The 15,139-nt window shown below is 45.4% G+C and overlaps 1 protein-coding gene across 2 annotated transcripts in view; it reads left to right on the top strand.

Annotated features, from left to right (window-relative positions):
• The window catches only part of LOC140390178 (polypeptide N-acetylgalactosaminyltransferase 5), an 85,959-nt gene that overhangs the window by 54,256 nt on the left and 16,564 nt on the right, over positions 1 to 15,139 (top strand). For both annotated transcript variants that reach the window (XM_072475135.1, XM_072475126.1), the window contains 2 exons: positions 8,262 to 8,381; positions 9,191 to 9,308. In XM_072475135.1, coding sequence (XP_072331236.1) covers positions 8,262 to 8,381; positions 9,191 to 9,308 — 238 coding nt within the window. The remainder of the gene's footprint in view (positions 1 to 8,261; positions 8,382 to 9,190; positions 9,309 to 15,139) is intronic.

Raw genomic sequence — 15,139 nt, 5'->3', positions numbered from 1 at the left:
GCATGAGCTACAAGGTGCAGGATTTCAACTGCATGGTGCAGTGAGAATTCACAAGTGCCAATGCCAGAGGACAGAGGGGCTTTTGGATCTCACTCCAGCTTCCCCTCTATCCCATGGAGGAGCCCAGGGGCTCCTGGGCACCTGAAGGGGAGAGAATCGGCAGGAGCGCAGCCCAGGGCCTTCCACCTAGCAAACCCTGGGTGTGTCCAACCCATCTAACATACCCACCCTGTGAGCAACACACATCTAGCTCAGCACACCGAAGGCAGCACTGCAACACCCATGCAGCCCACAATTAGGGCTGGACCCTCAAGCTCCATGCCATTCATGTCTGCCACTCTTCTCTAGTGATGAGGAAGCCAAGGGCTGACGAAGTGTTGAGAGCCGACACACTTTGCATGTAAGGTGGAGAAAAACACCAGGACCTTGTTCTTGGAGGAGGCAATAGTTGTTTGCTTATCCATCACTCCTTTAATTTTTTCTATTGTCTTTCTGTGGCACTGGAACATTATTTTATGTTAAAGATGCTTTACAGTGCAAATTGCTGAGATTACTGTTCAAGAACAATACAAAACCGATCTACTATCATTAGAGTACCTTTTCTAATGCTACTTTGGAGGTGCTTGTGAAAACATTACAGAACAGAAAATTTACTCTGTTTGGCACCTCACAATACCTAATTGTACTCCGTCTGCTTGGCATTAGGTGGTCGACAGAGTCACTACTCTGTCAATGAGCAAAGCACATGGAAGCTGATGGGATTGACAGCCACAGTAGGTCAGATTTGAATTACATTGCATCAAATAGATGGACAGCTTGCATGTCCCAAAGTAAATTTCCTCACATCCTGTTAACTCAACTGAGGTTGCATGCCAAGCACTCTCAAAACAGCATTTCTTCGCTTATGTCTTGTAGTCATCCGGAAAAGTTTCCCCACAACCAGCTTTTCTGCACCATACAACTGCAAAATGCATCTTAATTTACTTATGCATAAATTACAATGTTCTTGAAACTCATTACCTCTGTCACTGAAGGTGTGCCGATGTAATGGGCGAGATTCTCCGCCAACCGGCAGGGCGGGCCGTACCGGCGCCGAGGAGTGGCGTGAACCACTCCGGCATTGGACCGCCCGGAAGGTGCTTAATCCTCCGCACCTTCAGGGGCTCGGCCGGCGCCGGCGGGGTTTGCGCCATGCCTGCCGGCGCCCGAAGGGCCTCTGCCGGCCGACGCGAGTTGGTGAATGCGTGGGAGCGCCAGCGTGTACTGGCATCATTCCAGCGCATGCGGAGGGGGTTCTTCTCCGCGCAGGCCATGGTGGACCGTTACACCGGCCGGCGCGGAGGGAAAGAGTGCCCCCACGGCACAGGCCCGCCCGTGGATCGGTGGGCCCCGATCGCGGGCCAGGCCACCGTGCCCCTCCCGGGGGCAGATCCCCCCCGCGCCACCCCGAGGACTCCGCAGGCCGCCCGCAGAGCCAGGTCCCGCCGGTACAGACCTGGTGTAACATACGCCGGCGGGACCCGCCGAAAACGGGCGGCCACTCAGCCTCTCGCGGGCCGGAGAATCGCCGGGTAGGCCGCTGCCAACGGCCCCCGACCGGCGCGATGCGATTCCCGCCCCCGCCGAACAACCGGCGCCGGAGAATCCGCTGGTGAGCCGGGATTCACGCCACCCCCCGGCAATTCTTCAGGCTGGCGGGGGGGTCGGAGAATCCCGCCCAATGTTTTTGCCCATTCGTTCGCCTGAGTGTCTAAATAAGGTATCTCTAAAATTCATAGATGATTTCAACAAAATTTGGTAGTCATAATATGACCCAAGGAAGAACTGATTAGTTTTTGGCCAAGATGTAGATCTGAATCTTGGAATCTTAAAGGATCCATTAACATAAGGAAATAGGGCAAAGTGACATTTTAGCAGAATCGTAGAATCCCTACAGTGCAGAAGGAGGCCATTCTCCCCATCGAGTCTGCACCGACCCTCTGAAAGAACTCTCTGCCAAGGCCCACTCCCCTGTAACCCCACCCAACCTTTGGACACTAAAGGGCATTTTAGAATGGCCAATCCTCATAATCTGCACATCTTTGGACTGTTGTGGGTTTGGAATGTTGTGGGTTATTTTATTTAGAATGTGGTCGATTCTTTTAGAATGTTCTGAATTGTCTCAGCTACTGTGGTGAAAATTGTCACAACTATCAAAATGCGAGCAGTTTTTAGGGCAGATTGATGGATGTGGATTGACTTCGTCAGTGAGGTGGAACCTCTTGATAAAAAGATTTGAGTTTTTCTCGTTTTGTAGTTGCTGAGCATCAACCAGGCAAGGGAAAGACTCGTGGAAGAGGTTTGTAATTGGAATACCATTGCATTGACATAGCGGGGCAAGTGCATGCTTTCTACTGAGTGCCCTCTTCACTTGTTTTTTGTGTACTCTTTAAAAGCTTCCAAAATCTAAAAGCTTCCAAAATCTCAATACTGTAAGATTAAAATAATGCTTTTTCCACAGAGAGATTAAAGGGATTGTGAGTACGAGCAATATAAGAGTACTGATATTTCAATATCAATCAAATCTGCATCTGTCCCGGACACATTAATCCTGCACCAGTAGCAAAGACAACTTGCTTCATCAAGATTTGATAAAGCAAGTTGTCTTTGCCACTGGTAAATCTAGTGGTAAATCTAGTGAGGCGGTGATTCTTAAATAGTAACTGCTTAGCATTAAAGCACAATGCATTTTTGTAGCAAGAACAAGCAGTATTTTGATAAAAATGTTGACCGGAATGTGGTGTTGGGTGCTCTGGTGCACAGATGAGCCAACACAGTTGTATGTGGTACAACTCTATTTTATTATAACTCTTATAATACAGTTCGTTCTGGATACTCTGCACGTGCTGTCTCCCTAAGTGTGTTTGGCAACAGATGTGTCCTGGTTCTCCTCTGCAGCTAATACTGACCACCGGGGGTCGTGTCTGTGCTTTTATATCTTTCTGTCATTGGTTGTGGTGTTGTGTGTTCTGATTTGTCTGTTGGTGTGTCTATCATGATGTGTGTGTTTGAATATCATGACATCCCCCCTTTTTACAAAGATATGTGCCTACGTGGTTATAAATATAATTGTGTCGTGAGTGCATCGAAGAGTGTGTGTGTGTGTTATGTACAGCGTGTGTATATGACGTAACTATTTACATGGGGCGATGTCAGGTGCGTCACACTAACAAGGTTGTACCATAACAAAACTTGGATGCGAGAGAAAAAAAAACTTGAACATTGGTCTGGTCAGACGATATCTGGAACAATAAACAACAACAGGTTATAATACAGAAGTGTTTGACTTTTTGAACGTATGAACAGCGTTATAAGTCCAGTCTAATGGGTGATCGCCTCAAGAATGGGCTGGTCCTCAAGCCGGTTCAGCTGTGGAGATTTGGGGTCACACTGGTTCACCTTGGACTGTTGGAGGTGATGCTGTTGCCGAAGTCTCTACTTTACCATTTGTTGTACTTCGTGCAGTGCTTGGTTTTTTCATTCGTGCAAATATAACATTCAACATCTTTGTTAGTGGTGCCTTGGCTGTGGTTTGGTTCTGGTGGCGATGGAAGGGGCATGATCCGTGGCATCTCCACAAAGTCATCCTTGGGAACCAGTGGAGGATCCGGCGTGTGCGTACGGTTCAGTTGCGAGCGTGGAAGGCGGCGCAAAGCTCGCTGATTGCGCCTACGCACCAATCCATCCGCCCTGCATGCCAGGAACAAGGTGGAGTCTTTTTCTTTTTATGTTTGTGGTGGACGGCATCTTGTAGCCGATGGGTCGTCGCCATCGAAGTAGCACCATCACTAATATCATGCAAGGCGATGACTGTGCCAGATGTGGAAGTTGGCCGAGACCGTGTACGCTGGTTCCGGCCACCTGCTGTGCCGGAAGGGCGACTCCGCAGAGAAACGTCGAAGCATGTCGCCTTGGAGAGAGAATTGTTGCTCGCATCAACGTCTGGCGATGGCGCGAATTGGTGTGTCCATCTTGGACCGCCGGTGCTGGTTGCCACTGCCGACCCAGTGGGACTGCCACGCGATCCATTCCCTGTCGTCGTGGCATCCGCCGTCACCCTGAGCGTGCCATCACCGAGGCCGCGACACCGCCCGTCCGGAGCAAGGTCTGGCGTGCGCGAATCAGAGTCGGCGCTTGGCTGCTCCCCATCTGGAGTCCGGTCTGCCTTCCGTCGATGCCCCCCGTCCGGAGTCCCAACAGGTTCACTGGAGGCAGCCGAGATTCCCTGAAGCTGCACTTCTGGAGTCGGAGCATGCAGGAATGCACCAACCAGTGGAGAGGGTCGAGCCATCGAGGGTGGAAGCGGTGCGCCGCCACCGCAGTCGTCAGTGGTCCCACCGTGATCGTCGAGTGCCTCGGTACGCACTAGGCGAGGTCCGTCACCTTGCACCTTTTGCATGGGAAGTGGGATGCTGTCGTCACTCGTCTCACATCCCGTGGATAGATCCTCATTAGCAGCTTGCTGTTCACTAGGGTTGGGTAAATTGTCAGAGTTTTCATCTGGTGGTGCACACCATGTCGGTGGACTGTCATTGTCTTGCCGTTGTCCTTCATTTGGGCTTTTCTTTGGAATTTTAAATCTTCCCCCAGACATTGCAGAACCTTGTTTATTACCCCCAAATTCTCCCATAGGTATGGTCTCGAATATAGGATCCAATGTTTCTATCGACATTGTACTATTTTCCAAAGAACATTCCGTTTCACTTTTCTTCTCAGGTGCCTCATATGTATCTTTGTCTAATGTACATGCCTTCATGGTCTCTGGGTCTGATTTTGCTGGGACTGGCATGGTCACAGTCTCTCTTTTACTGTTCTCAATTGCCCACATTATACTCCCCATACATAACTGCTTAATTACTGGGGTTAGTGTGGTACAATGGATAATCGGGTCGACCTTATCTGCATCTTCACCATTAGTGGAAAGCACACTTGGTTCACTTGAAACTGCTGTGGGTTTTAAATTCGTTATCTGGCTACTCGATGTCGGTGTCCTCAGGATTCTTGCTCCAATGTTCTGCTCAATAATCAGTGGAGCGTGTATAGGTTCAATGCAATTAATGTTCCCCTCAAGGTTTGAAGAGTCATTACTGACTAACTGCTGGTCTCCGAAGTTGGGATTTTGCGGTGTTGTGTTGAAGGGAGACATTTGTCCCTGCTGTAGATATGATTCAGGTTGTGTTATTTCCATTGCCTGAGGATCAATGTCTTGTCCATTTTTTCGATCCGTACTAAAACACTGGCAATTCTCAGTCTGCTCCTTGCAAGTTAAACATTCAATTAATTTTGTTAGCAAATCCTCAGCATCCTTCTGTGGCCGTGCAGCATTATTAATCTCTGTTCGGCTATAATGATCCTGAAGGTCAGCGCATAAACCTTTTTTCTTCTGGCTTGGACGAGGCGATTCCTTTGGCTTGTCTTCAGTTGGGCTTGAACAGTCTTCAGCGCTGTGCCCTTCATTGTAGCATGAGAGACCGTCATGTTCATGCTGCTGTGTAGTGGAGCATGGTAGGCTGTTATAGCCTTCTTGCTGTTCACGTGAGCATGGCAGACTTGCATCGTCTGCCGCTGGTTGGTCAGGAGAGGTTGCTAGACCCTCATGGTCTTGTTCCTGCAAGGACTGCGCTCTGGAGTCTTGCGTTCCTTCCATCGTGGAGTCCGTCCACGAGCTCTCTGTGGAGGCTTGTGACACTGGAGTCACTTCTTGTTCGTGCAAGGACTGCGCTCTGGAGTCTTGCGTTGCTTCTATCATGGAGGCTGTCCACGAGCTCTCTGTGGAGGCTTGTGACACTGGAGTCACTTCTTGTTCGTGCAAGGACTGCGCTCTGGAGTCTTGCGTTGCTTCTATCGTGGAGGCTGTCCACGAGCTCTCTGTGGAGGCTTGTGACACTGGAGTCACTTCTTGTTCGTGCAAGGACTGCGCTCTGGAGTCTTGCATTTCTGCAATTGTGGAGTCTGTCCACGAGCTTGCTGTGGAAGCTTGTGACACTGGAGTCACTTCTGGTTCATGCGAGGACTGCACTCTGGAGTCTTGCATGTCTTCTTTCATAGAGTCGGGAACGTTGAGCGGGACGTGGACCACGCTCTGTGTGGCAGCAGGGCACTCTCCGTGTGCTTGCACCGCTCCCTGTCTGTTAATGTCAGGCTGCAGCATCATCCGGTACTGATAAGTTGGAACGTCATATCTGCTGGATTGAAGATCCTCAAATCCAAAAAATGAATCCGCATCTGCGTCGGATTCAATGTGGGGGCCGCCAATGTGCAACACGAAAGGTTCGTCCGAGTCATAGTCATATAGGACCACGGAGCTATCATTGGGCTCGCGAGGTCCGGAAACACTGTAAAGATCGTCATCGAAGTATTCAAGGTCGGAATCATCGGCTTGTGCGTAGGTAACTGCTTGTCGGAGGGTTCTTCGGAGGTCAAATTCATCTCCTGGGTCAATTTGCGGCACTGTGCTGTCATTCCAGGTGAGGGAAGGTTGTTTTACAGATTTTTGTTTTTTTGATTTGGGACGTTTCCCTTTTAAATTGGATTTGGGACGTTTCCCTTTTAAATTGGTGCAGTCTGGGGCCTCTGACATCCTGACGCTCGGTATGTAGCACGTAGGAAGCGACTGCGCATGCTCAGATCGCTGTTCCTTTACCGATGGCCGTTTTCTGGACTGCGCATGCGCAGCATCTCGCGCAAACGAAACTTCCGGTTCTGCGCACTGCTCGCGCAACTGTGCTAGCGTGATACCTTTAGCAAGATGGCCGCCGACCTCGACCCAGCCTTCTCTCAGGCCCGGGATTTCGGCCTCTGGGAATTCGGGCTCCGGGATCCCAGCCACGAGGTGAGTACTGCAGCTTTTCTTACCTTTATGTGCCGATTGGATTGCGTTTTCTTCACAGTACTTGGAGAATTTGCCCAGGACTGCCTGGTAATCGTACCTTTGCTGCCTCCTGAAGAACCTGAACCTTCTGAATATTTCTCTTGCCCTTGCACCGGCGATGGTGAGGAGAAATTCAATTTTTTCCCTATCATCCAGGTCTTGGAGTTCAGCTGCCACCAGGAACAATTCGAACATTTGCCGGAATCGCCGCCAGTTTTCGCGGAGGTCGCCGTGGCACTGGAGCGGCTGCGGAACCGGGAGCTCGTACATCATGCCTGGGCACTGCTGGTTGTCTGTGTACACTGAGGTATGCCGGCAGGTATCGATCCACTCCTGTACCATGTGGTGTTGGGTGCTCTGGTGCACAGATGAGCCAACACAGTTGTATGTGGTACAACTCTATTTTATTATAACTCTTATAATACAGTTCGTTCTGGATACTCTGCACGTGCTGTCTCCCTAAGTGTGTTTGGCAACAGATGTGTCCTGGTTCTCCTCTGCAGCTAATACTGACCACCGGGGGTCATGTCTGTGCTTTTATATCTTTCTGTCATTGGTTGTGGTGTTGTGTGTTCTGATTTGTCTGTTGGTGTGTCTATCATGATGTGTGTGTTTGAATATCATGACACGGAGGAATATGGGGAAATATTCCATTTTTGGTGGTGTTATCTTGGAGGTGCTACTGTTGGAGTTGCAACAAAGGAGAGAAATACCATTCTACTTCAAACTGCTCAGATATCTTGGATAGGGGTTGCCAACAGTTTGAAAGGAGTCTGTTAGGTCTGAACTAACTTAAGAAGTTTTCTGATATAGAGGAGAGTATAAAATGTAGGATAGGCTCTGAACCAGCTCTGCTACCAGATATCACATGCATGTTGCATGGAATACACTCTCTCAGGGAGGGATCTGAACTGGCCATAGGATCAGCAACTATTGGTGCATTGATACAAACCTAATACAACTCATTGTGTGGAACTTTAGGACGACTAAGATCTAAATCAATGAAATTTGGTTTTTGCACATGAATTGTACTTCCACATACCACAGCATTATAAAAGTGTGCTGACTGTTTCAGTCGAATAGAATGATTTAAACACCTTTTTATAAGCACAAAAGACCAAAATTCTTGCTTGAAGCCAGACATATGAAAGTAATTTCTGCTTTTGCTGTTGTGTTCTGCATAGAATCATTCAAAAATATTTATGAACGTCTGATTTGTTTTTCTAAAATAGTTTTCTGCATTTATGAAAGTTTGCTATTTTGTATTTAAGGGAATAAATAGCTGCGCTTTTGATTTCTTCATTCAACTATGTAGAATGCTTGTTCTAATTAAATTTTGTTTCTAATTTAGCTATGTAGGAGTGACTGGTTTTCTCCGGGGAGTATTTACCTGGCCCATGAATTTTGAATGGAAGGCAATACCTGATGAAATTATTAAAAAATACAATCTAAAAGAAATGGACCCAATAAGGTAAATAAGCATATTAAAGATAATAATTGTTAATCCATCTTTGCAATTCCCCATAAAGCATTTATGAAATCGTCCCTTCAAAATTTCTTATTTGCGCTATTTGATAAAGCCAGAGTAAAAAAAATGAAGATCTACTTTCATGATTATGGCGCATTATAACTTGCTGAATCCTATAAATCCTATCTATTTTAATCATTATCTAATATGAGTTATTGTTCAGCTTTGCTTAGCTAGGAGAAAGGTCACAGCTTGGTACTTTGTGTTTATCCCTCGTTTGCCAATCTCCCATTGTTTTCTGCTCTGTTCTTTGAGCAGCTCCTTGTTTCTGTTCCCTACTCTATCAATATGTTTCTTATCTAGGTCAGGGTTTTCTGGTTCCGAAAAAGAGTCATATTGGACAAATATGACAAATGCCATAACTCTGTTTCTGTCTTCACTGATACTGCCACATCTGTTAAGTTTTTCCAGCACTTTCTGTTTTTATTTCACATCTCCAGAATCCACAGTATTTTGCTTTTATTTTCTCCAACATCCACAGTATTTTGCTTTTATTTCATTGTTTTTCTGTGACCTATTAATTTCATCTAGTCAAATTTTAACCAAAAGTTTGGAATTATTGGAAAGTGCCTCGAGAGTGAGTAATGTTCGAATCATCCACTTGTACTGGTTTCATGTTTATTTGCATATTCTCCAGGTGAAGCTATGGCTGCTTTGTTAATGCAGCATTTTCTAATTTTTGTATTGTCCAAAAATAAAAAGTCAATAAAATGTGTAATATTGCTTCAACTCTATACCGATTTTTCTTTTAGGTGTCCAATAATGGCAGGAGGATTATTTTCAATTGATAAGAAATACTTTTATGAACTGGGTACTTACGATGCAGGCTTAGAAGTCTGGGGTGGAGAAAACATGGAGCTATCTTTTAAGGTACCAATAAAAATCCTTCACCAGAAGTCAGAAACATGCATGTATTATTGAACTTAAAAATTTTATTTAGAGTTAAAAGTATTTTTCTAACATTTTAGGACAACTGAAGCTTTTACTCACCAGGAAATGAGCTGTAACAATAATTTCTGCACTTGAGTACCATAATTTGGCTACATCAAAGTATTTAAATTTTGAGAATATTCAAGTATTTTGAGATTCAGAAAATCATTAGTAATCCCCATTAGTTTTTCTTACATAGCTGCATTTTCTTTGAGACAGTTATGTTCCAAAATATTAATTTAAGTGTAAGTTGGTAATAATGATGATCGACCTTCATCAAAAATAATCTCATACTGGCCAAAAAGAATGGATAATTGAAATTATATCTTCATTAATTAAACACAGTTAAAAGGCCCAAATAGTCAATTTAAAGAATGAAAGGACACCTCAAAAGCATAAATTGATAACCGACAGAAGTGTGAATTCAGGATTTTGTTTTAAACATCTTAATAAAGCTTTTCAAACATACTACAGTCATGGTAAATCAGTAAAGTGCAGTGGCTGTTATATTTTTACTTTTCTAAAATTCCATTAACCAGATTTCATTTCATGCATGTTGGCCATTTATAATGTTAACTTATTTAAAATAACACTAAAAAATGCTCGACCAAAGGTAAGTACAATAATGTATCCTAAATTGTTCTTCCAAATGTCCACTGAATCTTCCAAGTGAAAGTACACTTTCACTGTTGTTGGTTTGGTTTAACGATGCCAATCTTTGAGTCAGAAGGTTATGGCTCTAGAAACTTAAGCATATAAATTATGCTGCTCTTCCAGTGTAATAGTGAGGTAATGTTGTGGTCAGCGGCAGGGTTACAGTCTTTTTTAATGAAATATATTTTTGTACAATTTGATTTCTGCTATTATGCAGTGAAATAGCAAAATGTACAACAATTTGGAAAGTAGAGAAGCGGAATGGGTTGAATCATCAATTTCTCTAGACTTTAATTTAAGCAAAGGAAGCCACAAAACAATTGCTATGCTGATGGGGTGGTGTAATTACAGCATATTAGCAAAATAAGACTGTAATGTTCGGGACACCTGGTCAGCTCTCAACATAGGTTAAGAGACTGGACCAGATGCCATAACTTTATAAAGTTTCAATGCAGTGTGGAAAGATTGACTCAGCCCAGGAGTGATAATATAAGAACTAGGGCTTTGTTATTTTATAAACAAACTTTATTAAAAGAAAAGAAAACAATATTTAAACGTTTACTTCAGCTAACACTAACAGATTACATTCAGTTTCATAACCTTAACACATTAGTTCAAATTAAACAACACGTCCAATAAACATACAGGCCTCATTCCACTTGCATAGACAGGCAAAGATGATACGTGTATTTACGAAGCAGTTCTCTGCTGTAAGTCAAGTTTGTTTAGAACCTTTTTCAAAAGTCTATCTGGAGCAGCTTCCTTCATGATCTCTCAGGGTGGCCTTCGTAGCCTTCTGCTGTAACTGTTCAAAAAACTCTTCCTCTAAGTTCCACCCACCATCTCAAACAAAGGTTCTTCCCTGAGGTGGTCAGACTTGAATCCCTTATCATTACTTTGAACATAGAACATACAGTGCAGAAGGAGGCCATTCAGCCCATCGAGTCTGCACCGACCGACTTAACCCCTCACTTCCACGCAATCCCCGCAACCCAATATCCCCATCTAACCTTTTTAGTCACTATGGGCAATTTATCATGGCCAATCCACCTAACCAGCACGTCTTTGGACTGTGGGAGGAAACCGGAGCACCCGGAGAAAACCCACGCAGACATGGGGAGAACGTGCAGACTCCGCACAGACAGTGACCCAGCTGGGAATCAAACCTGGGACCCTGTCGCTTTGAAAGTCACAGTGCTATCCACTTGTGCTACCGTGCTGCCCTTACGTTATCTGATTGCTCACTCCTGTTTATACAAAAGAAGAAATGCCATTGATATGCAACGAACCTTGCATTAACAAACAAGTAGGTCATCAAACTCTGTTGGGCTGTTGGCTGGTTGAACAAAGTTGTCCCGAATGACAATGGATCTCGAGTGGATTATCCTGGCTGAACCGAGGCCTCCTGTCTGTTCCCACTAACAAGTTTAAGACTTAATAGGAAGAGGTAAATCAGGATGTGTGTGTATCCCTCTGAGTCTGCTACTAGCAGTCTTTTGTTCAGTCTGGCTAACCCCTAAATTGCCTGCTAAATTGCCATTTCTGGGCCCATGTTCTTAATATCTCCCTATTATGACAGTAGAATTACAGGTAATCTTGTAACAAGGGTTGGTAATTGATTGGAAGAAGGTACACAAGAGTAGAGATAATGAGATTCATTTTTTGATTGGCATGCTATGAAAGGTGGTGTTCTCCAGTATTGTTGTCTTACTTTACCCACGTCATTATACGTGAAAAAATAAGAGCGAGTTGTATATCTAAGTTTGCTGATAACACTGTTGGGAAACATGGTAATTTGTTTTGTTGGTCAGTCAAAGTTACTCGGGTACATAGAAGACTACGTAAGTAGAAAAACCTCATAGTGGTAAAGTTTGGATCTGAGAAAGACCGAGGGTGCGTTTTCACCTCCAACCGCAGCATGTTTTCCAGGAAAGCTGCCCCAGAGACAAGAGAATTACTAGCTTTGCGAGCTTGACCTTTAAAAATGGACTGCCCAAACTTCCAGTTTTTGGTCTGTGGGGCAGATAGAATAGAAGTTGGGGCAGACAACTTTGAAAGTAGTGAGGGCTCAGAGGCAGGACCGGGGCAGATTGTGTGACCCAGACACAAATATAAGGCAGGTTTTCAGAAAGGCTTATTTGAGCAGTAGGTCACCAATGGCAAAGTGGCTGTGCCTCAGAGAAGATATCATTGCCTTATCAGGTGAATGTCAAAGCTTTAAATGTTGTCCAACTGTTAGCTTACCCTGGAACGTATAGCCCATCATGGGCTTTTTCTATGGGAGAATTGTCATTATTGCTGCCTCATCAAAGTTTATACAAGAGGTGAGGTTAGAGTGCTTACCCTTGACATCAAGGCATCACTTGTCCAAGTGTGGCATCAAGGAACCCTAGCAAAACTGGAGTCAGTGGGAATCGGGTGGCAAACATTCTACAGGTTGGAGTTATACTTAGCACAAAGGGAGATGATTGTGGTTGATGGAGGTCAATCATTTCAGTCTCAGGAATTGCTGTAGGAGGTCTTAGGGAGGGTCCTAGACCAAACCATTTTCAGCTGTTTTATCAATGATGGAAGTGGGGGGTGCTCGCTGATGTTTGCACAATGTTCTGCACCATTTGCGACTCCTCTGCTACTGAAGCAGTCCATATCCATTTGCAACAAGACCAGGACATTATCCAGGCTTGGGCTGATGATTCAATTTTGATTTTGATTTGATTTATTGTCACATGTACCGAAGTACAGTGGAAAGTATTTTTCTGCGGCCAAGGGAACGTACACAGTACATAAGTAGTAGAAATAAATGAAAGTAATATTTGTGCCACACAAAGCCAGGCAATGACCATCTCCAGAAAGAGAAAATTAACCATTTTCCCATGAGATTCAATGACATTAGCTTACCCTGGAATGTATAGCCCATCATGGGCTTTTTTATGGGAGAATTGTCATTATTGTTGCCTAATCAAAGTTTACTCTACTGAACCACTCGGCTTGTGACCCCATTACATCATTGGTCCAAATATAGATAAAAGAGCTGAATACAAGAGGTGAGGTTAGAGTGTTTACCCTTGACATCAAGGCAGCACTTTGTGAAAGTGTTAAATCCTCCACTATCAACATCCACAGGGTCACTGTTACACAGAAACTGAACCGGCCGTATAAATACTCTGGTTTTCAGTCAGATTCCCCAAAAAACCTAACCAGCATCTACAAGGCACAAGCCAGGAAAGTGATGGAAAAATCTCCAATTGCCTCGATGAGTGCAGTTCTAACAACACTCAATGTTTGACAAAGTAGCCCACGTGATTGGTATCCCATCCACCATTTTTTGTGTCAGGACCAGAACTCTAATTTTTGAAGATCCTGGACTAGAACCCAATTGTTATGGGTCAAAGAATGAGAACCCCAGTTTTTTAATGGAATTCCGGACAAGAACCTAACTTAACTTTGGAAAATTGTGAGGAAATTTTACTGCACCACAGTAGTGACAACATTCTACCAGGACACAGCTTTATGGTAAAACAAACTTTAACTTAGACACAGAATTAAGCATAGTCGCAACAAAGAGATAGCTTACATTTAATAGTTACAACATTTTACTTGTTTTCTAACCCTGCCTCTATATAGGACACTGGAACGGACCCCTACAAGAACCCCAAGCAACTTTTTTAAATTTGTAAAACTGTGAGGAAAGGATACTTCACAGTGGCATAGTGGTTAGCACTGCTGCCTCACAGCTCCAGGGACACGGGTCGAATTCAGGCTTCAGGAGTCTGTTTGTGTGGAGTTTGCACTTTCACCCGTGTCTGCATGGATTTCCTCCGGGTGCTCCAGTTTCCTCCCATAGTCCAGGTCAGGTGGATTGGCCATGCTAAATTGCCCTTGAGTGTCCAAAAAGGTTGGGTGGTGTTGCGGGGTGTGAGGTGGAGGCGTGGGCTTAAGCTGCTTTTTCCAAGGGCCGGTGTAGACCCAAGGGGCGAATGGCCTCCTGCATTGTTGGGATCTATGGATTCTATGAAAATTCACCCCAGGAGTGGTGACTGACCAATAGGTATATTGTATGTTGAGACAAACTTGAAAGATGTTCACTCGTGCCTTGTCCCATCTTAAACTGAAAATTAATTCAGCTAAAGACTAAACTCAAAACCTTCCTACCTCAAAAGGGCCCTCGGTTGCTAATCAACGAACTCGTGCTTCTGCTAGCTTTTATTTATTCTTCACATTGTAACATCTCAAAGCACAATAGAAAAACAGTTGAATTGAAACCAAATGCCACACACATACAACACCTTTGTCCAGGAGGAATCTAACTATAGATTCACCCTTTCTGACATAGAAACGCTAAATTACACCCATTTAAAACTATGGGCGCAATTCTCCGGAAAGATTTCTAAGTGTGGTAGTGAGCGGAAACTGCCGCAAACTTCCCGGTGCTCGGCCCAGTGAGGCCGGCAATGCTATTCAATGTTAATTGGTTCACTTAACAAGGCCCCACGGGCTTCTTGCCGCAAACGAAGGCTCACCAGCCAATTCGCTGGTACCACGCTCCCAGCCCCCCACTAACAAGGTGGAGCAGCACATGCTCAGCCAACCCCAGTCAGCTCGCAACAATGGCGCCCAGGAGACCGGCCCCAAGATTTGGCGATGCAGATGCTAGTCGCCAGGAGAAATGACCTGCTCCCCAGAGGGTCCCTGAGGGTGAGCCCCAGGTTAGCCAGTGCTGCCTTGGGCGACGTGGTGGCAGCTGTAACTCTGGGAGTGTGACCAGGAGGACTGACCTCGAGTGCCGAATAATAGTCAACGACCTACACCGGGCAGCACGGGTGAGTAGACATCAACGCGCCCCCTTCCCCCTGGAGACCTTTCCATCCCACACGGGTTCCCAGCCACCCCCAACTCTCCATGCGATCCGCCCCACACTTCCACCACCCCCCCTTCCTTCACACCCCCGTCTCTCTGCTGTCAATTCCCTCTCTGTCTGTCCTGTGGAAAAGCTCCCCCACAATCGCCAGGGGAGGGCCCAGACTGGCAGAGGGGTGCCGGACTTAAGAATCCTCCCCTCCTTCGAGGAGTGGACCGTGGAGCGACTATCATGGCCGCGGATAGGGCGGTCACCCACG

Source organism: Scyliorhinus torazame, chromosome 2 (assembly GCF_047496885.1).
Source record: "Scyliorhinus torazame isolate Kashiwa2021f chromosome 2, sScyTor2.1, whole genome shotgun sequence".
Lineage (NCBI taxonomy): Eukaryota > Metazoa > Chordata > Chondrichthyes > Carcharhiniformes > Scyliorhinidae > Scyliorhinus > Scyliorhinus torazame.
The sequence above is the reverse complement of the archived record's forward strand: the minus strand, read 5'-3'. Positions and strand labels throughout refer to the sequence as shown.